The sequence below is a fragment of the Tachypleus tridentatus genome, chromosome 4 (genome assembly GCF_004210375.1).
Source record: "Tachypleus tridentatus isolate NWPU-2018 chromosome 4, ASM421037v1, whole genome shotgun sequence".
NCBI classification, from domain to species: domain Eukaryota; kingdom Metazoa; phylum Arthropoda; class Merostomata; order Xiphosura; family Limulidae; genus Tachypleus; species Tachypleus tridentatus.
Genome location: NC_134828.1, coordinates 89,585,076 through 89,604,632, shown reverse-complemented (window position 1 = coordinate 89,604,632; position 19,557 = coordinate 89,585,076). Strand labels below are relative to the sequence as shown.

Below are 19,557 nucleotides of genomic sequence, written 5' to 3'. Positions count from 1 at the left end.
TAATAAATTTGGTTGTCCCTTTCTGAATTGAAAGAATTTGTTTTTTAACACTCCTACGAAAAGTGGGGCCTAATAGGCCCCAGAGCAACTTGAAAGGTTATTAATATTAGGCTAATAATTTTGTATTTAAATCCATTAATGAATGGATTAACGAGATTCCCACTGTCCCTATCTACTACCTAGCGAAACCACAGCCAGGGGAACGGGCTTGGAGAAATCAGGATTAGAAACGGTTTTTCGTAGGAGTGTTAATTCATTTGTTTCCAGGTGAACAATCTTTTCTTTTAGTCTATCTTTTGATATTCCTAAATTTGATATGTTTTCAGAAGAATGTTTAGATCCTGTCTTTATTTCTGTTGAAAGTTTTCTCATCCTGTCCTGTAAATCAGGCATCTCTTTCTTTACTTCTCTCTTCTTTTTTATCACTGAAGATAAGGAAATACAGATATGTTAGTATCTTTCCTTCTCTTTAAATTCTTAAGGCTAGTTGAAGTTAGGACATTAGCCAGGATTTTGAAATTACCCATCTGAATGCTTTAAAGGAATGAAACATTGAACATTCCAGGACACACTATTCTAGAAAATAATAATGATTTAGTAAAAATTTTCACAGCTTTTACATCTATTGATTCTTACCTTTTTCTATGTATTGAGCAACTGAAATAACAAATAAAGGTTTTTGTGCTTTCAAACTTTTATTTCAGTTGCATGTTGCTGTATCCTTCTGTTTTATTTAAAGAAAAAAATTAAATGCATCATTAAAGGAAAAATGTTGAAAGTTGACATGGCTATAACTTATTCTTATCATATGTACAGTAGGCAGTGGCAAAACTTCTAATGACTCAAATCCTTACATATTGAATATTGATTTTAAATTTATTTTATTCAAACAATGTACACAGATGAATAAATTTATAATTTATTGAAAAGAAGTTATATTTCTTAGATACAGATGACCTTCGTTAAGTGTACTGTTTAAGTGTACCATTTAAGTCAGGGTTATTTATTATTGCACATACAAATGTAGCAAAGTATTTTTGTTTTTGTAATAATAAATAATTGTGGTTTAAATGGTGTATTTCTTTTATTAATTAAATACTTAAGGACTAGTCAGTATAACAATAAAAAATAATTATCAAGCATGACAAAGGTAATGGTGAGGAATAGGGTGACTGGTTAATCTTTGTCAGTTTTTGCCATGTGTTTTTAACAGATTTATAACTGTAAGTGTTGGCTTAGCATAATCAGCAAAACAAAATTTTTGGAAATTTCACAAGATACAATGAGTAAGACTTACCAAGTCAAATTATATTAATTTGTTTAAGCCAAAACTATATGCCATTTAATAAATTTGTTTGAAGTTTCATGCAGTTAGGTTTATTATATCATCAGTAAGAATATAAAATAAGGATATCAGTGACACCCATTTTATCTGACAAGAATAAAGTTCTTGTTTGGTAATCATTATTTACAGTCTTTCATGAAATTAAGTCTGATTTCAAATTGAATTTGAAATTACCATTTAACTCAGTAATGGTCACTGGATTGTATGAATGCTGAGCATCTTTAGTAGAAGTGTTAATTGACATCAGTGTTTGTAAATAGTATACAAGAGGGCAACAATAAGAATCAAATGCTTTGTGAAATGGTAAACGACAAAGATATTTTCCAATTTATGTAATGTAAACAAGCATATGTTGTTTTCCTGAAATGAATTTCATATCTTTGCCCATCTGTTCAAGTTTTTACCTGTCTTGATAGATAACTGCTGTCCAGACAGTTGGTTAATGGGTTGCTGGCAAAATGCCTGGTGAACATGGAGATATATCATTAAGTTTTAAGAAAATTAACCTTTAATATATCTCTTTACATTTTTGTATTCTATATGTGCTTGTTTATTGGATGTCAAGAAACTGATTTATTTGAAGAACATATTTTTCTTTTACTGTAACTAGATGTTTTAGTGGTAATGAGGAAAATGCTATGTCATTATAGCATTTTGTGGAGGAATATTATGATTTTTAGGGTTTTTAATATTTTAACATTTGAAAATTAATTCTACTACCCAGAGAAATTTTGGATAATATAATCTGTGTTTTTGATAAAGTTTTTGTCTTTCGTAAAAGTTTTGTGGACTACTTTAATACAGAAAATATTTCTCCTCCTTTTGTTCTTGTTACCAAAGCTGATTTAATAAAAGAACACAATTTAGTATTCAAGCATGCTTGCTATGAAGTTTCAGTCAAAGTTTTTCAGCTACTTTTACCCATTTGTTTATTGAATTTTAGTATAAACTCTAAAATGTCTGCATGTGCAAAACTATTACATATGAGCAGATACATTTAAAAAAAGTGTAATGAATTTATAAACAAACTGACTTTGAAATGGAAATTGACTGTATATTTCACATTATTTCACTGCAAGCCATCATTGTTATCTTTGCTTAATAAATGTATGCGCACTTTAAATGTTATGTTTTTTATATTAAAATTCCAAGAACACTAACCTATAATGAAATATTTGTTTGATGTGTGTAAACTGCATTAATTCATTATATTTTAAAGTGTGACAATGGAGTTAAAAAATATTACATTTTATTGAAGTATTTGTGTTCAAATTAATGTAATTATTTTAGTAAATCACAAAATTTATTTTTATATATGTTCATTATTTTTATTAAAGCATTTAGAATTTGTGCACATATATTTTCATTGTTATTAAAATGTAAATAGTTAAAGTATACACATTTTTCATCTTATTTTTGTACTTTGTTAACAATTATTTTTACTTTCTTAAAGCATATAGGACTAAATATATTTTCAAAAATATAGTGAAAGAAAGTAAAGCTTCTACTTCTTTTCAATGAAATATTTTTAGTCAGTGACATTGCTATAATAATTTAAAGTAATGACTATGGTAAGATATACTTAATTAGAGCTAAAATTTTTGACATGGTTTATTCAGAAAGCACGAAGTTTAGGAATTCATCGCACTGCACATGCTGGAGAGGGAGGACCAGCTTCTAATGTGGCTCGAGCAATCAAGGAGTTACAAGTGGAAAGAATAGGACATGGCTACCATTCTGTAGATGATGAAGAAATCTATAACCAAGTATTAAACCTTGACATTCATTTAGAAGCTTGTCCATACTCTAGTTATTTGACTGGATCTGTACCACTCACTACTATGAAACATCCAATCATTAGGTATGTTCAGTAGAAGCATGATCATTAACTAGGATAAAGACTGGTTGTTAGAGTCAAATGAGCTGGCATTTAATTAAGATTTCTGATACTTTATTATTGTCAATTATTTTTCAGGGTATAAGCTGTTTCTATTGATTTTGTGATAATTATTTTTCAACCTCACTGACAGAAAACATCACATTTATGTTGTAAAATAAGTGTGATTTAGATGGATATTACTCTTAGATTCAAGTCACCAAACTCAGCCAGGCTGAACTTTTGTTACATAAAGTCCTGAAACAATTCACTGAACTTGTTTTGTCTGACGTGAAACTAGAAAGAGTTTATTGCTTGAAGTCCATCAGTTTTATGTGTATTTCATTGCTACAAATTTATCCTTGGTAGTAACATATAGAAAACTTCAAACAAATATAATTGTTTGTTATTTTTATTTATACTTAATAAAAGTTAAAGAAAATGTTATTAACTGATTATACTTTGATCAATTGAATTTGATGATCTAATCATTCTAACACTAATGTTTAACAATAGTATATAACATACATAAATATCCTGTTATTTTTTTGTCTAATAGCAACTATTATGGTACAGAAATATTATTCAGAACCTATAGCTGGTATTAGTTAAATTTGTATTACATTTCATAGTCTTGGAACCTTCAAAGTATTTATTTAACAGATGAGAAAGAAGATTCATGGAAAGCTGTATTTCATAAACTGTAATGATACATTAAAAAAGTGAACTGAAACTTAGAATATATTTACTTTCTTATTCATTCTTTCTTTTTGGCTACAGCAGAGCATTTTAACAAAATTTACTACTATAGGAGCTCATTAATAATCCACAAATTATGTTACTTTCTCTTAATGAACCACCAAAGGGAGATTGAAACTTCATATATAATTCACATGTTTTTTGGACATCATGTATAAAATATTTAAGAAAGACTTTTCAAGACACAAAAGTAGTTTCGTGCTTGCTGGTCTTAGAACTTATAGGTCTGTTGCAAAACTAATAGTTTTTTATGTTCTAATTTTTTAGATATGCTGAGGATAATGCCAACTTTTCTATTAATAAGGATGATTCCACCATTACTGGTACTACCTTAGATGATGAATATGAATTACTAAAATGCTTGGGACTCAGTGAAGTTCATATTGTTCGTGCAGTAAGTAGAGCTATTTTGTTGCTTGCAGTAAAAAAAATTACACAGTTTCAATTTAAACTGTGAAAAAGAATTATATGTACATAAAGAGTTACATATACATAACTGTATTCAGTTAATATGATGATGATAGGTCAGAATTTGTCATTTTATACAAAACCTAAAGTTTCCAGTGATCTAGTTTGTTGTGGTAAACAGATCACAGCTATATATTGAAATAATTATGAGAATTTGCCACTATGCATGTGATAATTGAAAACTAAACAATCATTTATCAACTCTTTTCTTATAAGCACCTTTTTGTACAAGTGCCACAACTTTTTACAGAGTTGCATCATAAATTTAATGAAACTACTCTTCCATCAATGTTTATACAGACCTGGCATTAAAATGTAGCTAATAAATTAAATTTTAACCCTATCTCTATGGGTCAAAGGCCATGTCAATAAGTTTGGTATCAAATTGTAGATTGTATTTCAAGTGTTAATATGATCCATTAGTTCATTTCTTAATTTTAAAGTGAATATTAAATAAACCTAAATATAGATTTTTTTGTGTGTCACATGGTATGTTGAATGCAACATTGGTTTAGATTAGATAAATTTCAAACCTGTAGTTTCTTACAAATTAGAATCTCAAATTACTAATATTGAGAAGCTAGAACCTTCTATATTTTCAATTTTTCTGAGATATTAATATGTAGAGTTAATTAACTAAGGTTGATTTATCCATCTCTTCCATTTTTGAAAATACTTGCTTACTTACACCTACTTCAACTTGTAATAAGCATATATCCAATTGAAAGCTCAGAAAGTCCCTCTAGGGGTTTTCTCAGACTCTGCAAAGTAATTACATGGTAAACCCTTTCTTTTGTGGTAGATTCCAAGTGGTAAGGTAAGACTTGAGGTAAAGTAGTGAGTTTGAAAAATCATGTTTTTTTGAACCCAAATACAGCTTAGTTACAAAGCCCCTTGTGAGAAATTAATATTATACAGGTTTTAATTTCATAATTATGTAAGGAAATATTTTAAAAATCCACATTCTCCTTTGGTATGTAATTGTAACATTTTTTCTCAAGGTCTTCCCTCTTCTAATTCATTTACCATCCCTCCCAGAAGTATAGATTTTAATGTAAATTACTTGTTATAGTATCGTTATTATTCATTCAAAGCAAAAGTTTTATAGCTTTTAACCTCGTTATTTTACAAAGCCAAAGACTAGAAAATCAGACTTGCCATATCCACCTGTTACATATCTCACAAGCTGCCAATACTTATTCCTGACATTTAATACTATATTATTTATAACCACTTGAAAGTCAAAGTTTAGTTTACTGAATGATATATTACATTATTTTTTTGTACAAAGAGTGGTCCATTTCACTTCCAGTTCAAACTTGATTCTCTTGGGAAATACTTCAATGACCTTAGCTTAATTTTTAATAGCTCTTATTCCATACTTAAAAAGTCAGAAAAATTATGATAGTTTTAGGACATTGTTTTTTACATGTTATTATTCTGTGTTTGTAGGTGCATCATTTAATTTGAAAAAAATATTTATTGTAGTCCCATGAAAGTACTATATTTCTTGTTTTTCATGTGTATTCTTTATTTATTATTTTAAAAGTGACTAAATGTTAAAATCAGAAACTTATCTAGTTAAATTAAATAAGATAATGGAAATAGTAATAATAAAAAACTCTTCATAAGATATGTTTGCAAGCAGCTCGTGCATTACATAATTTGGTACAGTAACTTTGACTGCATATTCACCAAATGATTTACAATTTGTGTGGTAAGATTATTAGTTAGACATATTGAAAAGATAATGAAGTAATAAACTTAAGTATAAATAAATGTATAATGTCAGAAGCTTTAAGATATTTGGGATAAACAGTTGGTTTTTCTGTTACCATTTGCAGTCATTCCAGAAAGAAAAAAAAAAGGATAATTTAGATTTATTTCATGATGTTTTATGGTGGTTATGAGGTTGGTCAATTTGACCAACCCCACATAAAGTTATCATTTAGAAAATAACAAATAAAAGATAAAGATTCTCTAAAAAAATTTTATTGTTTATTTAGGAGGTTTTTTTGAGATTATGTAAATGAAATATGAACATTTTCAGATGAAGGAAAGTATTTTTAAACTTAACATGAAAATCATATTGTACCTAGAGCAGTTAACATTGTGACTCCATGTAATTACAAAGTTTTTAGTAAACATACTTAATTCAACATTTTTGTTCAAATTATGTTTAATGTTTACTGAAATGTTGCCAAATTTTGTGAAAATACATGAAGTACTTTCAGAGTTATAGTATGTATATCACCATGTCATAATCTCTGTTATAATAAACCCAGTGAATAGAGAAAATATGTTTTTCATTTTGAAGCATGCACTTGAGAATTTGAAATAGGTATTATGCATTTTAAATTCATACATGTCAGTTTTATATACTTTGTAAGTTTACTTTTTGGAATTAATAATGAAGTACAGTTTACCAGGAAGATAAAATTTGTTATTCTTCTTTAGGAAAACTGTTATCATACATGTATATTAAATTTATCAGTTTTAATATTATATAATGTACTTCCTATTGCCATAGGAAGTAATTCTGGGCAATTGCCACATTGTAATTTTTAGGGAGGGCTGAGAACATATTCCAAGAAAGTTCTTGAAAATCTAATGTTATGAAAATGAATCTGAAGCTATTTTTAATACATAAGTTACAGCTGTACATGCCTTGAAAAACTGGTTAGGCCATAGCTTGACTGGTCTTACTGCCTTCTATAGCCCTGCTTCTACAAGTGATAATAAAGTACATTATGCATGTACCATGAATTTGATTTCTTTCTGTAAGATATATTTCAGAATTGATAAATGTTTGAAATAAATAATGAAATGAATTTCACTTAGTGATGTTAAAGTTCAAATTTTACTGGTTGTAAGATGTATGAATCAAAATAAAATTTTACATTCAAAGAATCTAATCTAGAAAGAAATTTTGTGTAAACATTGCCTTGAGTATCATTAGAGTACTAAAGTTTTATGTAAAAGTATCTAATATATATGTGAAATATCATAAAGCTTACATTTTCTTTTTTTGATTTAACTTTCAACAATTAATTTTTGTTATTTTGTTGTTGTTTTTTTGTGGGGAGAGTATATTACTTTACTTTTGAATGACCCAAGCACTCATGATGAAAATATTTTATAGAATAAGTGTTAGAGTTGCATGTAATAGTTTCTGCTGGCTCCAATTTTGGCAGTAGCAAACAACTGTGGGATTAGATAATAAATTTTGAACTAATACATCGGCTGGTAAGAATATTCATGTCTAATGGAAAATACACCTAGGCTTCATGAGCTTTGACCATGATGTACTTTTCACATTAAATTATTTTTCACCTCTGAGTGTCAGATTGGTATAAATTGTGATTCTTGAAAAACTGACTTTAAAATATATAATACAAGGTGTCTGAAAAGTCTAAAACCATAAGTGATTTGCAGCTTTTCTTAATTTCTGATCTTGATTAATTAACTGACATTTTCTTAGGACACTAAATTGGCAAACATGATCACTTAAGTTCATTATAGTATATCTTCTAGTGATAAATATATTTTTTTAAATATATTCTGTAAAGGCAGTTTGTTTTCGGTAATATAAAAATTTTAATTAATGACACTAGAACCTTATTTTACTATTTATGATACTCTTTCACAGAATTTCAATGCTGCTCGCTCTGCATTCTTACCGGAAGATGAGAAAGAAGAACTACTGAACCATTTAAAAAAGATGTATGGTAATGTTTTTGACTAAAGAGTGAAGTATGAGAATATTATTGTTTTTATGGAATTTGTTGTTCCAAGGCAAGGAAATGCTCATTAGCTGTTATGTTATTCTACTGGTGTATAAAGAAGTTATTAAAATTTCAATTTTTTTATGATTTGAAGAATATGATTTTTTTTTTTTTACATTTATTAAGGTTGTAAGGTTTACAGCTTGAATAAAAATTATGTATTATATTTAGGTATCACTTAATATATTTTCAGTTGCAGATTTTGTGTAAAGTTATCATTCCACTGACTGCATGTTTAAAGATTTATTGCTTGAATATGTATGTCTCATATTTTAATATTCATGTATAATATTTATTTTGCTTATTATAATTATTTTACATTTTTATGCTACTTAAAAGTTGCTCTGGGTGATTTAATTCATTTACCCATGAGCAGCAACTAGATCAGTTAATATCACATAAATTAATGTTTTTGAGTATTGCTGTTTTTGATTATTTCAAAAGACAATTAATTGAAGCTATGGTAAAAGTTATTATCATGGAAGTTATCAAAAAGTCAAAATAAGGCTATTCAGTTAATATTATTTTTGATTGTTCAAACTATCCAAGTAATTGAAATATTGATATTATGGTTGTCAGTTTTTAAGAACAAAGCCACGTAATGTGGTTTGCTCAGTTTTAGCATCAGATATTTTTTTCACTCCAAGTTTATTTAGGTTTGAATTGGGATGGGCAGAGCCACTAAGGCTCATGGTGACTATAGGGGGAAATCAACTGAATAGTATTACCCATTGGGAAATTTTATTTCACCATTGTTATAGAAACACTGTACTAGTCAATTAATGTAGCTGTTGATTAATTTATTAGCAAATATCATTAATTGCCCAGCTATACTTAAAGGTGAAGCTAAGAGAGAACTGACACTTTATCTGAAATGAAGTGCATTACCAACATTTCTCTTCAGTATCACTATAAAAGCAGTGATAGATATGATTAATATTTAGCACTCAATATAAGGCAGAAGAAAAACCTCATTGAAGGTTTTAGGTTTTGAAATTCTTCATTGTTTTGTTTTCTCAATTTCCAATTTAATATTACATATACTCCTGCTATGATTGTAATATAGCAATTACTTAAATACTTTAATTATGTTCTTGTTTAGAGAAAACTTCAGTTGGACTACTAAATATTCATTTTAAAAGCATTCACTTATGGAAAGTTTAGGTGAGCTGATATAAAGTCAGGTACTTGAAAAAATTTTAAACTAATGTGGTTTGTATTCTATTGAATGTGTCTCACCAATATTGTTATTACTGTTAAGTTCCTATACATTTATTAGTGATATTAAGTTAATGAAAGAGTCTATTAAGAAATATAAAGTTGTTATTGCTGAACAGTAATTATTTGAGGTAGAATGAAATGTCTATCTTTTTTAATGAACTTGTAACTATATGTGTAGTAAATGCATTGTTTGTTAACCTGTTTTAAAAGAATTACAGATTTATTGTAATAAAGTTCATGTTTTGTATTAATAGGAGAGTATTTTGAACTGGTTAGTTATTCTTGCTGACTCAATCATTATAAATGTACAGTTAGTAAATTAAATAGTCAGTTTGACTGACTAATTGTTCTAGTAACAAATACCATAAAATGAATTCAAAGTCCTGAATATTTAATTGAAGGATAAAATATGGCTAGTTTAATTTATGCATTAATTTTAAAAACAAACTTTTACTATCAGTAGAGATTTAGCCAACAGATACAAAAACTTTGTCTGTCCAACAATAAGAAAGATATATTTGTACAGTTCATTTGTTTTCATCATATTAACTAGTTACTCCAAAATTACATTGTGGAGATGATAAGGTGTTCTCAAATGTAACATAAAATTAAAATGTGACACCTCAAATTAATTGAAAAAAAAAGTATGATAATGTTAGATTTTTTAAAATTAATAAAAAAGCTGTAGTCTAGATATTCCAACATGTACTGCAAGTCTTCATGCAAAGAAATTGCTTATCAAGCTTTTTATTGTAGAACATTCCTTTTTGTCTTGAAGAATTAATGTTTAAATACAAACATTTCCAGATTTGATACTTTCAGATACAGTAACATGTAATGTTCACATTAGCTTTTCTTTTTATATTTGATAACATTTTGTGATAATGCTAAAAATTGTTGTTATCTTGAGTAATCTGGTAGCCAACTTTTCACAAATATGGCTCTTCTATTCATTGAATTACGATTTTGAAACGTGAACTGTAATGTTATGTTTGATCTCAAACTTTGTGATAAGTTTACAAAATTGTGATTATGTGATTTATTTTGTTCCAGTAAGTTAAGTGTTTTACAAATGTAAAACATACTTTACTTAACCCTTCTGAAATGTAATTAATTTATGTGCATTGCCAGAAATAAATGTGTAATAGAAGCTATTTCATGGTATGATGTAATTTATTGAGTTTTTTTTTACATTTTTATGTGTACAGTTATTGTGTATACTATGTTAAATGCATACATTTTTCAACTAATGTATCCTATTACTACCATCAGATTTGGTAAAGGAACAAATTTATATCATTAATAGATTATACTTTGCTTATCTCACATAAATGCTTTAATGAACAATTCCGAGAAAAAGAAATATATATTTGTATTTCTTTTCTATTTTCATCATATTAACTAGTTACTCCAAAATTTGTCTCTGGAGTTTACTCAATTTTTTTAAAAACCTGGAGTGAAATACATTGAATTAGCAGTAATTTTCTTCAGTATCACTCTGAAAACAATATGTACAATTACTATCTAGCACTCAATATACAGTTTAGTTGTTAAAAGAAACTTAATGTTAATAAAAAATTATATTTGAAATTGGGCTAAAACTTGTAAAGAAGTCCTTTATTGTATATTGATTGAAATATGATGTTGAAATGTGTAATTATTTTAACAGGAATGTTTTAGATAAATAAATCATGTAACTTTTATAGTTTGGGAATCATTATTTTTTATTGTATATGAACTTAAGTGTCAGGAACAGTAATAGACTTCTATACCAAATGTGTAAAATACTATTTTATTTTTTAACAATAAAGTTTCATCCAAAGTTGTTCACTACTGGTACAGCATTAAGTCTACAGATTTACTATGCTAAAATTATGGGTTTGATTCTCCTCAGTGGACTCAGTAGATAGCCTGATATGTCTTTGCTATATGAAAACACATGTACACACACACACAGTTTATCATTATTTTTTTCATACAGTGTTAAAATACGGTATGAAAAAGATACCTTAATATATGCCTGCATTCATAGTTGCATAAATACATAATGACAATGTGCATGGGACAAAGATAGTTAATACATCTTTGTTACCTTTCGAAGCTTTTACTATTTGTCATAATATTAAAACTTTACTTAATTTCACACACTTACCTCAAAATGAAATTGTTATGATTGTGAAATATTTACTTAGTGTAATATATCAGTTTAATGTAAAGGTGTTAAAAAGAATAATATACCAATCACAGAATGTATATTGTAATATCCAATCACATATGGGTTATTAATATTATAGGTTGAACATTGGATCAAAAGAAAATATACTTCTTTTGTACATTTCTACACAAATATTTTAATGATTATTTTGATGGTAGAAAGTAGCTAGTATATTTCCATCTTTAGAACTGTCATTGTCATTTCTGCGCAAATAGTAAAAAAGAAAGCAAGTCTGACAAATATTACAATCATCTGACTTTTTAATATATTCCATAACATGAATTGAAAAAAAAGAATGTAATTTTGAATATCATTACTAGCATTATGTCTGTTTTGTATTACTGCTTGTTGCCAAGTCAGGTGGATACACTCACTGTTATGGCACTTTTGGTTTCCTCAAAATTACGTGGGTAGTATATATTTATTTTGGTTTGTAAGCACATCGTGAAGAGCTCTCAGCAATTTATGAATAGAATATATCTGGGATTTTTTTTCAGTGCAATCATGTTAAGTCGACTATCTTCATCTTAAACTTATTCAAATACAAGATATCAGTGTCATATATCCAGAGAGCATAGACATATTTAAAGCAGTGATTTCCAAACTCTGTGTGATGGCAAGTTGCTATGTGTGTCATCAGAGTTTCACCAAATTAACAAGAATTAAGAACATTAAAAAACTACAAAAATATTGCTTGTGGCAGTAGGGGTGTCACACAAACTAAACTAAGTGGGTTAAAGTGTCATAATTAAAAACGAGTTTGGGAACCACTGGTATAAAGACTAAAGTGTCAGCATACTATTTGCAAAAATTCCTTCTCTAGGGATTGTCTGTCAGTTGGATAATATCTGCCTGTACGACCCTGTGTCTGTCTGCATGTTTCTTAATTTGACATCTGTCAATTTGCCCAGTAGTTTAATTGTTTATCTCTTTGCATCTACATGTTTCCTCTTCAATAGAAAGTAGAGAAGATGGGTTTAGAGTCAATAGCTAAAGAATGATGAGTTTTTACATATTGTACTTGTTGTATGAGATAAGCAAAGAATAGTAGTGTAATCTGTTAATGATAAAAATATATCCCTTCCCTTTACAAAATCTGGTGGTGGCAGTGGTGATTCAGTATGTGCACATGTATTAGCTGAACCTTGTCTGCATTTAACATGAACCCATGTACAAGTGTCTTCACTAATGAGTTTGTCCAACTATTTTTGCTTTAAAGAAGGTACATTTGAAAAGTTGGCCCTGCTATTTTGTAGGATATTCAGGTGGAACTGATTTCCTCAAAGAGTATTTTATAAATCTATTATATAATGGTAGGATTAGCAATTCTGAATGCAGCTAAATAAACTGAGTTTGAGCAAAGAGTAGACACGATGAAAACAGTTTTTATTAATTTTTAAAGATGAGAAGCACTTTTTGTACTTGCTTATGGCTGCTGGATGTTTACTTTTCACTGGATTCATGTATTACTTGAACTGGCATTTTCCCTTGAGTTACATTTCTGTTAACCAGTTCTGGTTCCAGTATATAAATGCTTAAATCTAATGTTTCTTACTTAACAGGAAATGTTGGATTTGTTCAAAGCAACTAGCACTACCTATCTGACTGGTCATTCTCATTCAAACATAGGGGAGCCCATAACATCCAAATATCATTTGTCCTGCTATAGGGTACTGTGGTCTACATTACTGTACAATGTGTAGTAAGTATTCCAGCCATGTCTCCTACAGGCAGAACTAGCGTGACTTCAACAGAATGACCCAAAACAAAGGCAACTAAATTAAAATCAAGTCTCATGGCCATGTCTTATATGAAACTGCATAGACTTGTATTAAATGAAATATTTTGAAACATTCTACACTGAAATGAGAAAGTAGTAAATGTATGGTATGCCGATATACCACACTCTTTTCATTCTTCTCACCATTCTTTGCACTTTCACCCTGGTTAAAGAGTGCATTAACTTTCTTTCAACATTGTAATTATTTGTACACAACATGTCTGAAACAGTTATTTAACAAAGTACTATATAATGAAAAACCTTTTAACGTTGGCACAAGCACACACTCAAACATCATTTAATTTACATGGAAACCTAAAATATTGTTCAGTGATAAAAAATCCTTTAATAAAAAAAATCCAACCAAAGTTTCATACAATATAAAAACAATCGTAATTTAAATGCAAAGTACAAACATCCTTTAAACCCCCTAGTAGCACAGCAGTTATATCTGCAGACTTATACCACTAGAAACTGGATTTTGATATCCTTGGTTGGCAGAGCACAGCACATTGTGTAGCTTTGTGCTTAACTACAAACACACCTTTTAAATATAATTATATTAAAACATTACAATAGAAACCCTTTAAAGTAAGATATAACTGGCATGGTACAATTACATAAAACAATGAACACTTTAAAACTGATGCATAAAACTGCAGTGAAAATAAAACCTTTAAAATGAGTAACTGGCATTATTTGGGGACACTACACATTCCTACCCTAACCCAGCCTATTCAAAGTACATGATGGTACAAGGTCTTGGTAGCTTTTCTGTGGCTTAGATATAATGTGTCCATTGGGTGTGTGAACACATCTGGCATAAATGATATTCTGAGTCATTTTAACCCCCACCCAATAGTACACTTCAGGAGCAAATCTCACTGATGTCCGGTTGACAATATTGGCTTTGACAAGAGTTGGTTATAGAATCATGGGCTGCTGCTGGACATCTTGGAGGCTCAACTTCTTTAGAATGGAGTAAAAAGTGGTTGCTGCTACGCTTTCCATAACTAGCATGTCCTGATCCTAAGATACTTTAGGACCAATCTGGTAACAAATGCAAAGGAATATCTAATTCCTGATGTGTTAGCACACAATGCATTTTCACCCATGAAGTCTGTCTTGGTAAAATCAGCTCCAGAGTATGAGATTAGTGGCATACTACACTCCTTCACTGTATAAGTATATGCATATAGGTTCTTGTTATAGTGATCCATACTGAAGTATTGAATAAAAAGTTATATGGTACATTGTTGATAATGATGACGGCTGGTAGAAGAAACAGATAGCCAAAAGAGTTAACAATTTAACTATAAAAGTCAAGATTGAAAATGTTAGTTGAAGTGAATTCCAATTGATCAAAAGTTAATTCAGATGCTTATGTTTAAAAGGGTCGTAACTGCTTAGTTACAACTGTGAATGCTCTTGCATCCTTTAGAAATAACCCTCTGTATTAGTTTTTTTGTTTTGTTTTTTGAATTTCGCGCAAAGCTACTCGAGGGCTATCTGCACTAGCTGCCCCTAATTTAGCAGTGTAAGACTAAAGGGAAGGCAGCTTGTCATCACCACCCACCGCCAACTCTTGGGCTACTTTTTTACCAACGAATTGTGGGATTGACCGTAATATTATAACGCCCCCCACGGCTGAGAGGGCGAGCATGTTTGGTGTGACAGGGATTCGAACCCATCTGTATTAGTTAAGTGACAATTGTACGAGTTTTTCATGTATTCATACCCTATATTGCTCTTAGAAGGTCTATTCTTAATGTCCGTCAACACTCTGTTTCCCACGTTCATTGGGTCTCAGCTTGATCAATACTTTCGGTTATATTGCCAGACAACAGCCGAAACAGTGTACTCTCTATTCTGGATTTATTTCTATCCTTAAAATTGACATTTTCAGTCGTGGGGACGTTATAAAGTTACAGCCAATCCAACTTCTCGTAAGTAAAAAAGTAACTTAAGAGTTGACAGTGGGTAGTGTTAATTATCTGTTTCCCTTCTAGAGATGTGATCGAAACTGCGAAACATGAATTGACTAGGGTAAACTCAATTCTTACTTTCAACTGTTAAAATCCACTAACACATTCTCTTTCTTCAGGGTCCATGTAATCGAACATGCCATTTCAATCGTGGGTCGGTTATAATGTGTGGTTAATTCCACTATACGATGGGTAAAAGAGTAACTGAAGAGCTGGTGGTGGGTCTTGTTGAGTGGCAAGCACAGACAGCCCTCAAGTAGCTTTGTGGGAAATCCAGACTAGTTGAATTTGACAAAGAAGCTTTGTAACATTAAAATTAAAGCAGGTAGCTCAAGATTGCAAGTCGTTACGTAAGCTAATTCACGATAAAACGTTTGTCTTTGAATGTCGGCGCATCAGGAAGGCAGAAACTAAGCGGCGATTTTGCAAGTATCGTCAACTAGATTTACAGTCGGTTCGTGATTACAAGAAACCCACTCGAAATAAAAATCTATTCCATACCAGCCGTCTTTAGAATAGATTTTTACATTCGGATGCCCCAAACTTAGAATCCTGCTGTGTAGTGCGGAAGGAGTTATCTTACAGGAATTGGTCGTATTAGCTATTCATGGGTGCATCAAAAACCCTGAGATATAAAAAGGCTGTCATCTTCATATGTGATGGGTGAACATGCATATATGTACGTACAATTTACTATAGATGTTATTAATCGACAGGCTTGTTTCTGGCTTGAAAAATAACTTTTTTTTCTTCTAAATTTTGATAAAGGAATAAAATACAATCACGCTTTTGAGGTGATTTCTCTTTAAATTTCTTTATTTTATCACTTTCGCATTTTTCAAGTTGTATATATATTTATAAATATATGTAATCAAGCCTATTTCTCAGCTTCAAGTTTCATTTAAATGAGTAAAAACTAAACAATCATTTATCAATGTTATATTTATGACATACAATAGATTTCATGTTATAATCATAATCAGTCACAATGAACAGTGAAAGTATAATGGTTTCTACCTTAAGGATATACGTGATAATTTAAAACGTGTATTATCTATTTTAAATTTATGGATCTTAATAGAAAGTTCAATTTATAAGCTATACCGAATTTGTTTCTTTTATTAAAATATACGTTAAACTGCTTTTATCATTTGCTTTCCTTTAGAGAATGTATTGTATCAAGAGCACCCCCTTTGTTTCAAATAAGTGAGACCCACGCGTTCATGAAGAAAATAGTTTACGGAACCAGTGCTAAAATTTTATATAATGAGAGTTTGGACTAGATCCTATTTCGGGCACTCGTAAATACCGGTAGTACATAATGGTAAATTTTGAATTAATACATTGAAATGAAAGGATGGTGCAACATACTGCCCAGATACTAACAGTAACAGTAGTTATAGTATTTATAACAGTATCTAAGACAACTTTAACTGTGATGTTATTTCCTTCTGTTTAAACAGACTTCATGTGAAAGGACGGTAAACATGGAATTCTGTTAACGTTACTTCGTGCTCTGTGTACAGTCATCATGACCGGTAATTGTTGTGCTGGTGTTTTTCTAATTGTAGATACACGAATAAATATCCGAAAATGGCCCGGCATGGCCAGGTGGTTAAGGCACTCGACTTGTAATATAAGGGTTGCGTGTTCACCCGTCATACCAAACGTGTTCGCCCTTTCAGCGGTGGGGGCGTTATAATGTTACGATCAATCCAACTATTTGTTGGTAGAAGAGTAGCCCAAGAGTTGGCGGTGGGTGGTGATGACTAGTCGCCTTCTCTCTTGTCTTATACTGATGTATTTCAGTGGTTAGGACGTTCAACTCACAACTGCAAGTTCGAATCCCGTTAGTAAAGATGCTTGTCCTATCGGTCGTGGGGACATTATAATGTTTCAGCAATTCCATTTTTTTAGTTAAAAAAGGTTAAGAGTTGGTAGTGTTACCTACCTGTCTTTCCTCTAGTTTATAACTTCTAAATTAGGGACGGATGGTGTAGATAACACTTAAGTGTCTTTGAGCGAAATTCGGTAAAATACATTTCCTATTTTTACTTGTGTAAAACAAGAATACACAACTTACTTGCACACTTTTATTTTTTAATGTCGAACTTTGATCTTCACGACGTGGCACTGTGAATGTAATCTAAAATTGGTAAATAGGAAACAAAAGCCACTGTGCGCGATTTCTAAATTTTACTCTCATTTGTTTAAGAATTTTACTGTTTTTTCCTTTTTCATTGCTAACATAACATTATCTTAGCTGGAGTTCTCCCCCTAGACGGAAGTTATGTAAATTTAATATAAGTAAAACGTTATCTTAGAAAATGATAATCGCTTCCCTTATGTGTTAAGGCACTCGACTCGTAGTTCGAGAGTCGCGGGTTCGAATCCCGTTCGCACTAATCATGTTCGCCCTTTCAGCCGTGTGTGTGTGTGTGGGGGGGTTATAAAGTGACGGTCAATTCCACTATTCGTTGGTAAAAGAGTAGCCCCAGAGTTGACGGTGAATGGTGATGACTAGCTTTCCCTCTAGCCTTACACTGCTAAATTAGAGACGGCTAGCGCAGATAGCCCTTGTATAGCTTTGCGCGAAATTCAAAACAAACAAACCCTTATATGTAATTGTAAACAAAGCAAACATAAGAAACCTATAAAAACAGCCAAATACAAAACGTGAAACCACAAATTTGCGTCTATCTCCACAGGAACCTAACAAACCTTTATGTCAAATGTGATAAAGAGCTATCAATAGGGGGCGAAGCAGTGATGAAAAACGCCCATAAAAACCGCAAAATACAAAACTTAAATTTTGTATCTTCCTATAGACTCAGCGACCTCCATACCAACTTTAGTGGAGATCCACACACAAGGGGCGAAGTAGTGGTGAAATTGCAAAAACGTCCGTAAAAACAGCAGAATATAACAAATTTAAACAAAGAGTTAAATTGAAAAAAAAAACACACCCAGTGACTTTTGTTTCATATTTCCAAATTAAATAATCTACATCGAAAAAATAGTAACAAATACATTTTTGGAGTAATCTAAGTATAATATATAAAAGTATACGTAGACTTCATCAGGCAACAACGTGTAATGTATAGTGGTATATTTGAATATTCGTAGTTCCTCGCTAAGACAGTGGTACGTCTGCGGATTTACAACGCTAAAATCAGGTGTTCGATTCTCCGCGGTGGACCCCGCGGATAGCCCGATGAGGCCTTAATACAAGAAAAACACCCATAATATTCATAAATACTGACTATCAGAATCTATACAAATAATACATTTTTAATAAAAAATTAGATTTTTTAAAAATACAGATTAATAAAGATTTGACTATTAATTTTCGAAGTCTATACTGAGTAAATTTTCATGCTATGAAAAACATAGTATTAGCTTCCACGTATCATCAATTAATCTCTTGAACCTTCTGAATGAATATTTTATGTATTGTTTTTCCTGCCTTAACGTTCGTTGCAGTAAAATGAAAATTTGAAAAATTTGAAATAAATTGAATAATACATTTTCATCTTCTCTGAAAACGTAGTTCATTTCATGAGACTTCAGTTTCAACTGTTACCTTTTTCACGCTTGTTTTCTTTTTAATTTTGTGATTTTATTGCCTTTTTAGAAGTAATTTGCCCTTTTTTGTAATAACAAATCACAGTAAAAGCTGATAAGCTGTTTCATGCGTAAGCATAGTATTCGCCCCCAAGTGGCACAGCTAGAAACTGGGTTTTGATTCCCATGGTGGACAGAGCACAGATAGCCCATTGTGTAGCTTTGTGATTAACTACAAACAAACAAAGCATAACCTTCATGAAATGTAGTTTCAAATACGAATCCTAAAACAAAAAAAAAATATCAGTTACTACAATAGAATATTCACAAAGTACTATAATTTACTGGGTTTTAAATAAGTTATAGGTCCAAGCAGGATTATGAAGTTTGTACAAGAAGAAACTACAGCAGGCTGTATTTCTAACAATTTAAGGCTTGGATATGAGCCTCCGAAGGAAGGTGAGAAAGGGGACATATGCCTCCCTCACATTTTAGAAAAACAAAGTATGTATTATTGTGTAAACTTAATAGTGTAGTTAAGCTAAATATTTTCAGCTAT

The 19,557-nt window shown here is 30.5% G+C and overlaps 1 protein-coding gene across 5 annotated transcripts in view; it reads left to right on the top strand.

Annotated features, from left to right (window-relative positions):
* LOC143249661 (adenosine deaminase-like) overlaps positions 1-10,608 on the top strand; it is a 37,213-nt gene extending 26,605 nt beyond the window's left edge. For all 5 annotated transcript variants that reach the window (XM_076499935.1, XM_076499934.1, XM_076499931.1 and 2 more), the window contains exons 7-9: positions 2,965-3,206; positions 4,248-4,374; positions 8,098-10,608. In XM_076499935.1, the coding sequence (XP_076356050.1) occupies positions 2,965-3,206; positions 4,248-4,374; positions 8,098-8,193 (465 nt within the window). In that variant the 3' untranslated portion in view covers positions 8,194-10,608. The remainder of the gene's footprint in view (positions 1-2,964; positions 3,207-4,247; positions 4,375-8,097) is intronic.
* The last annotated feature ends 8,949 nt before the right edge of the window (positions 10,609-19,557 follow it).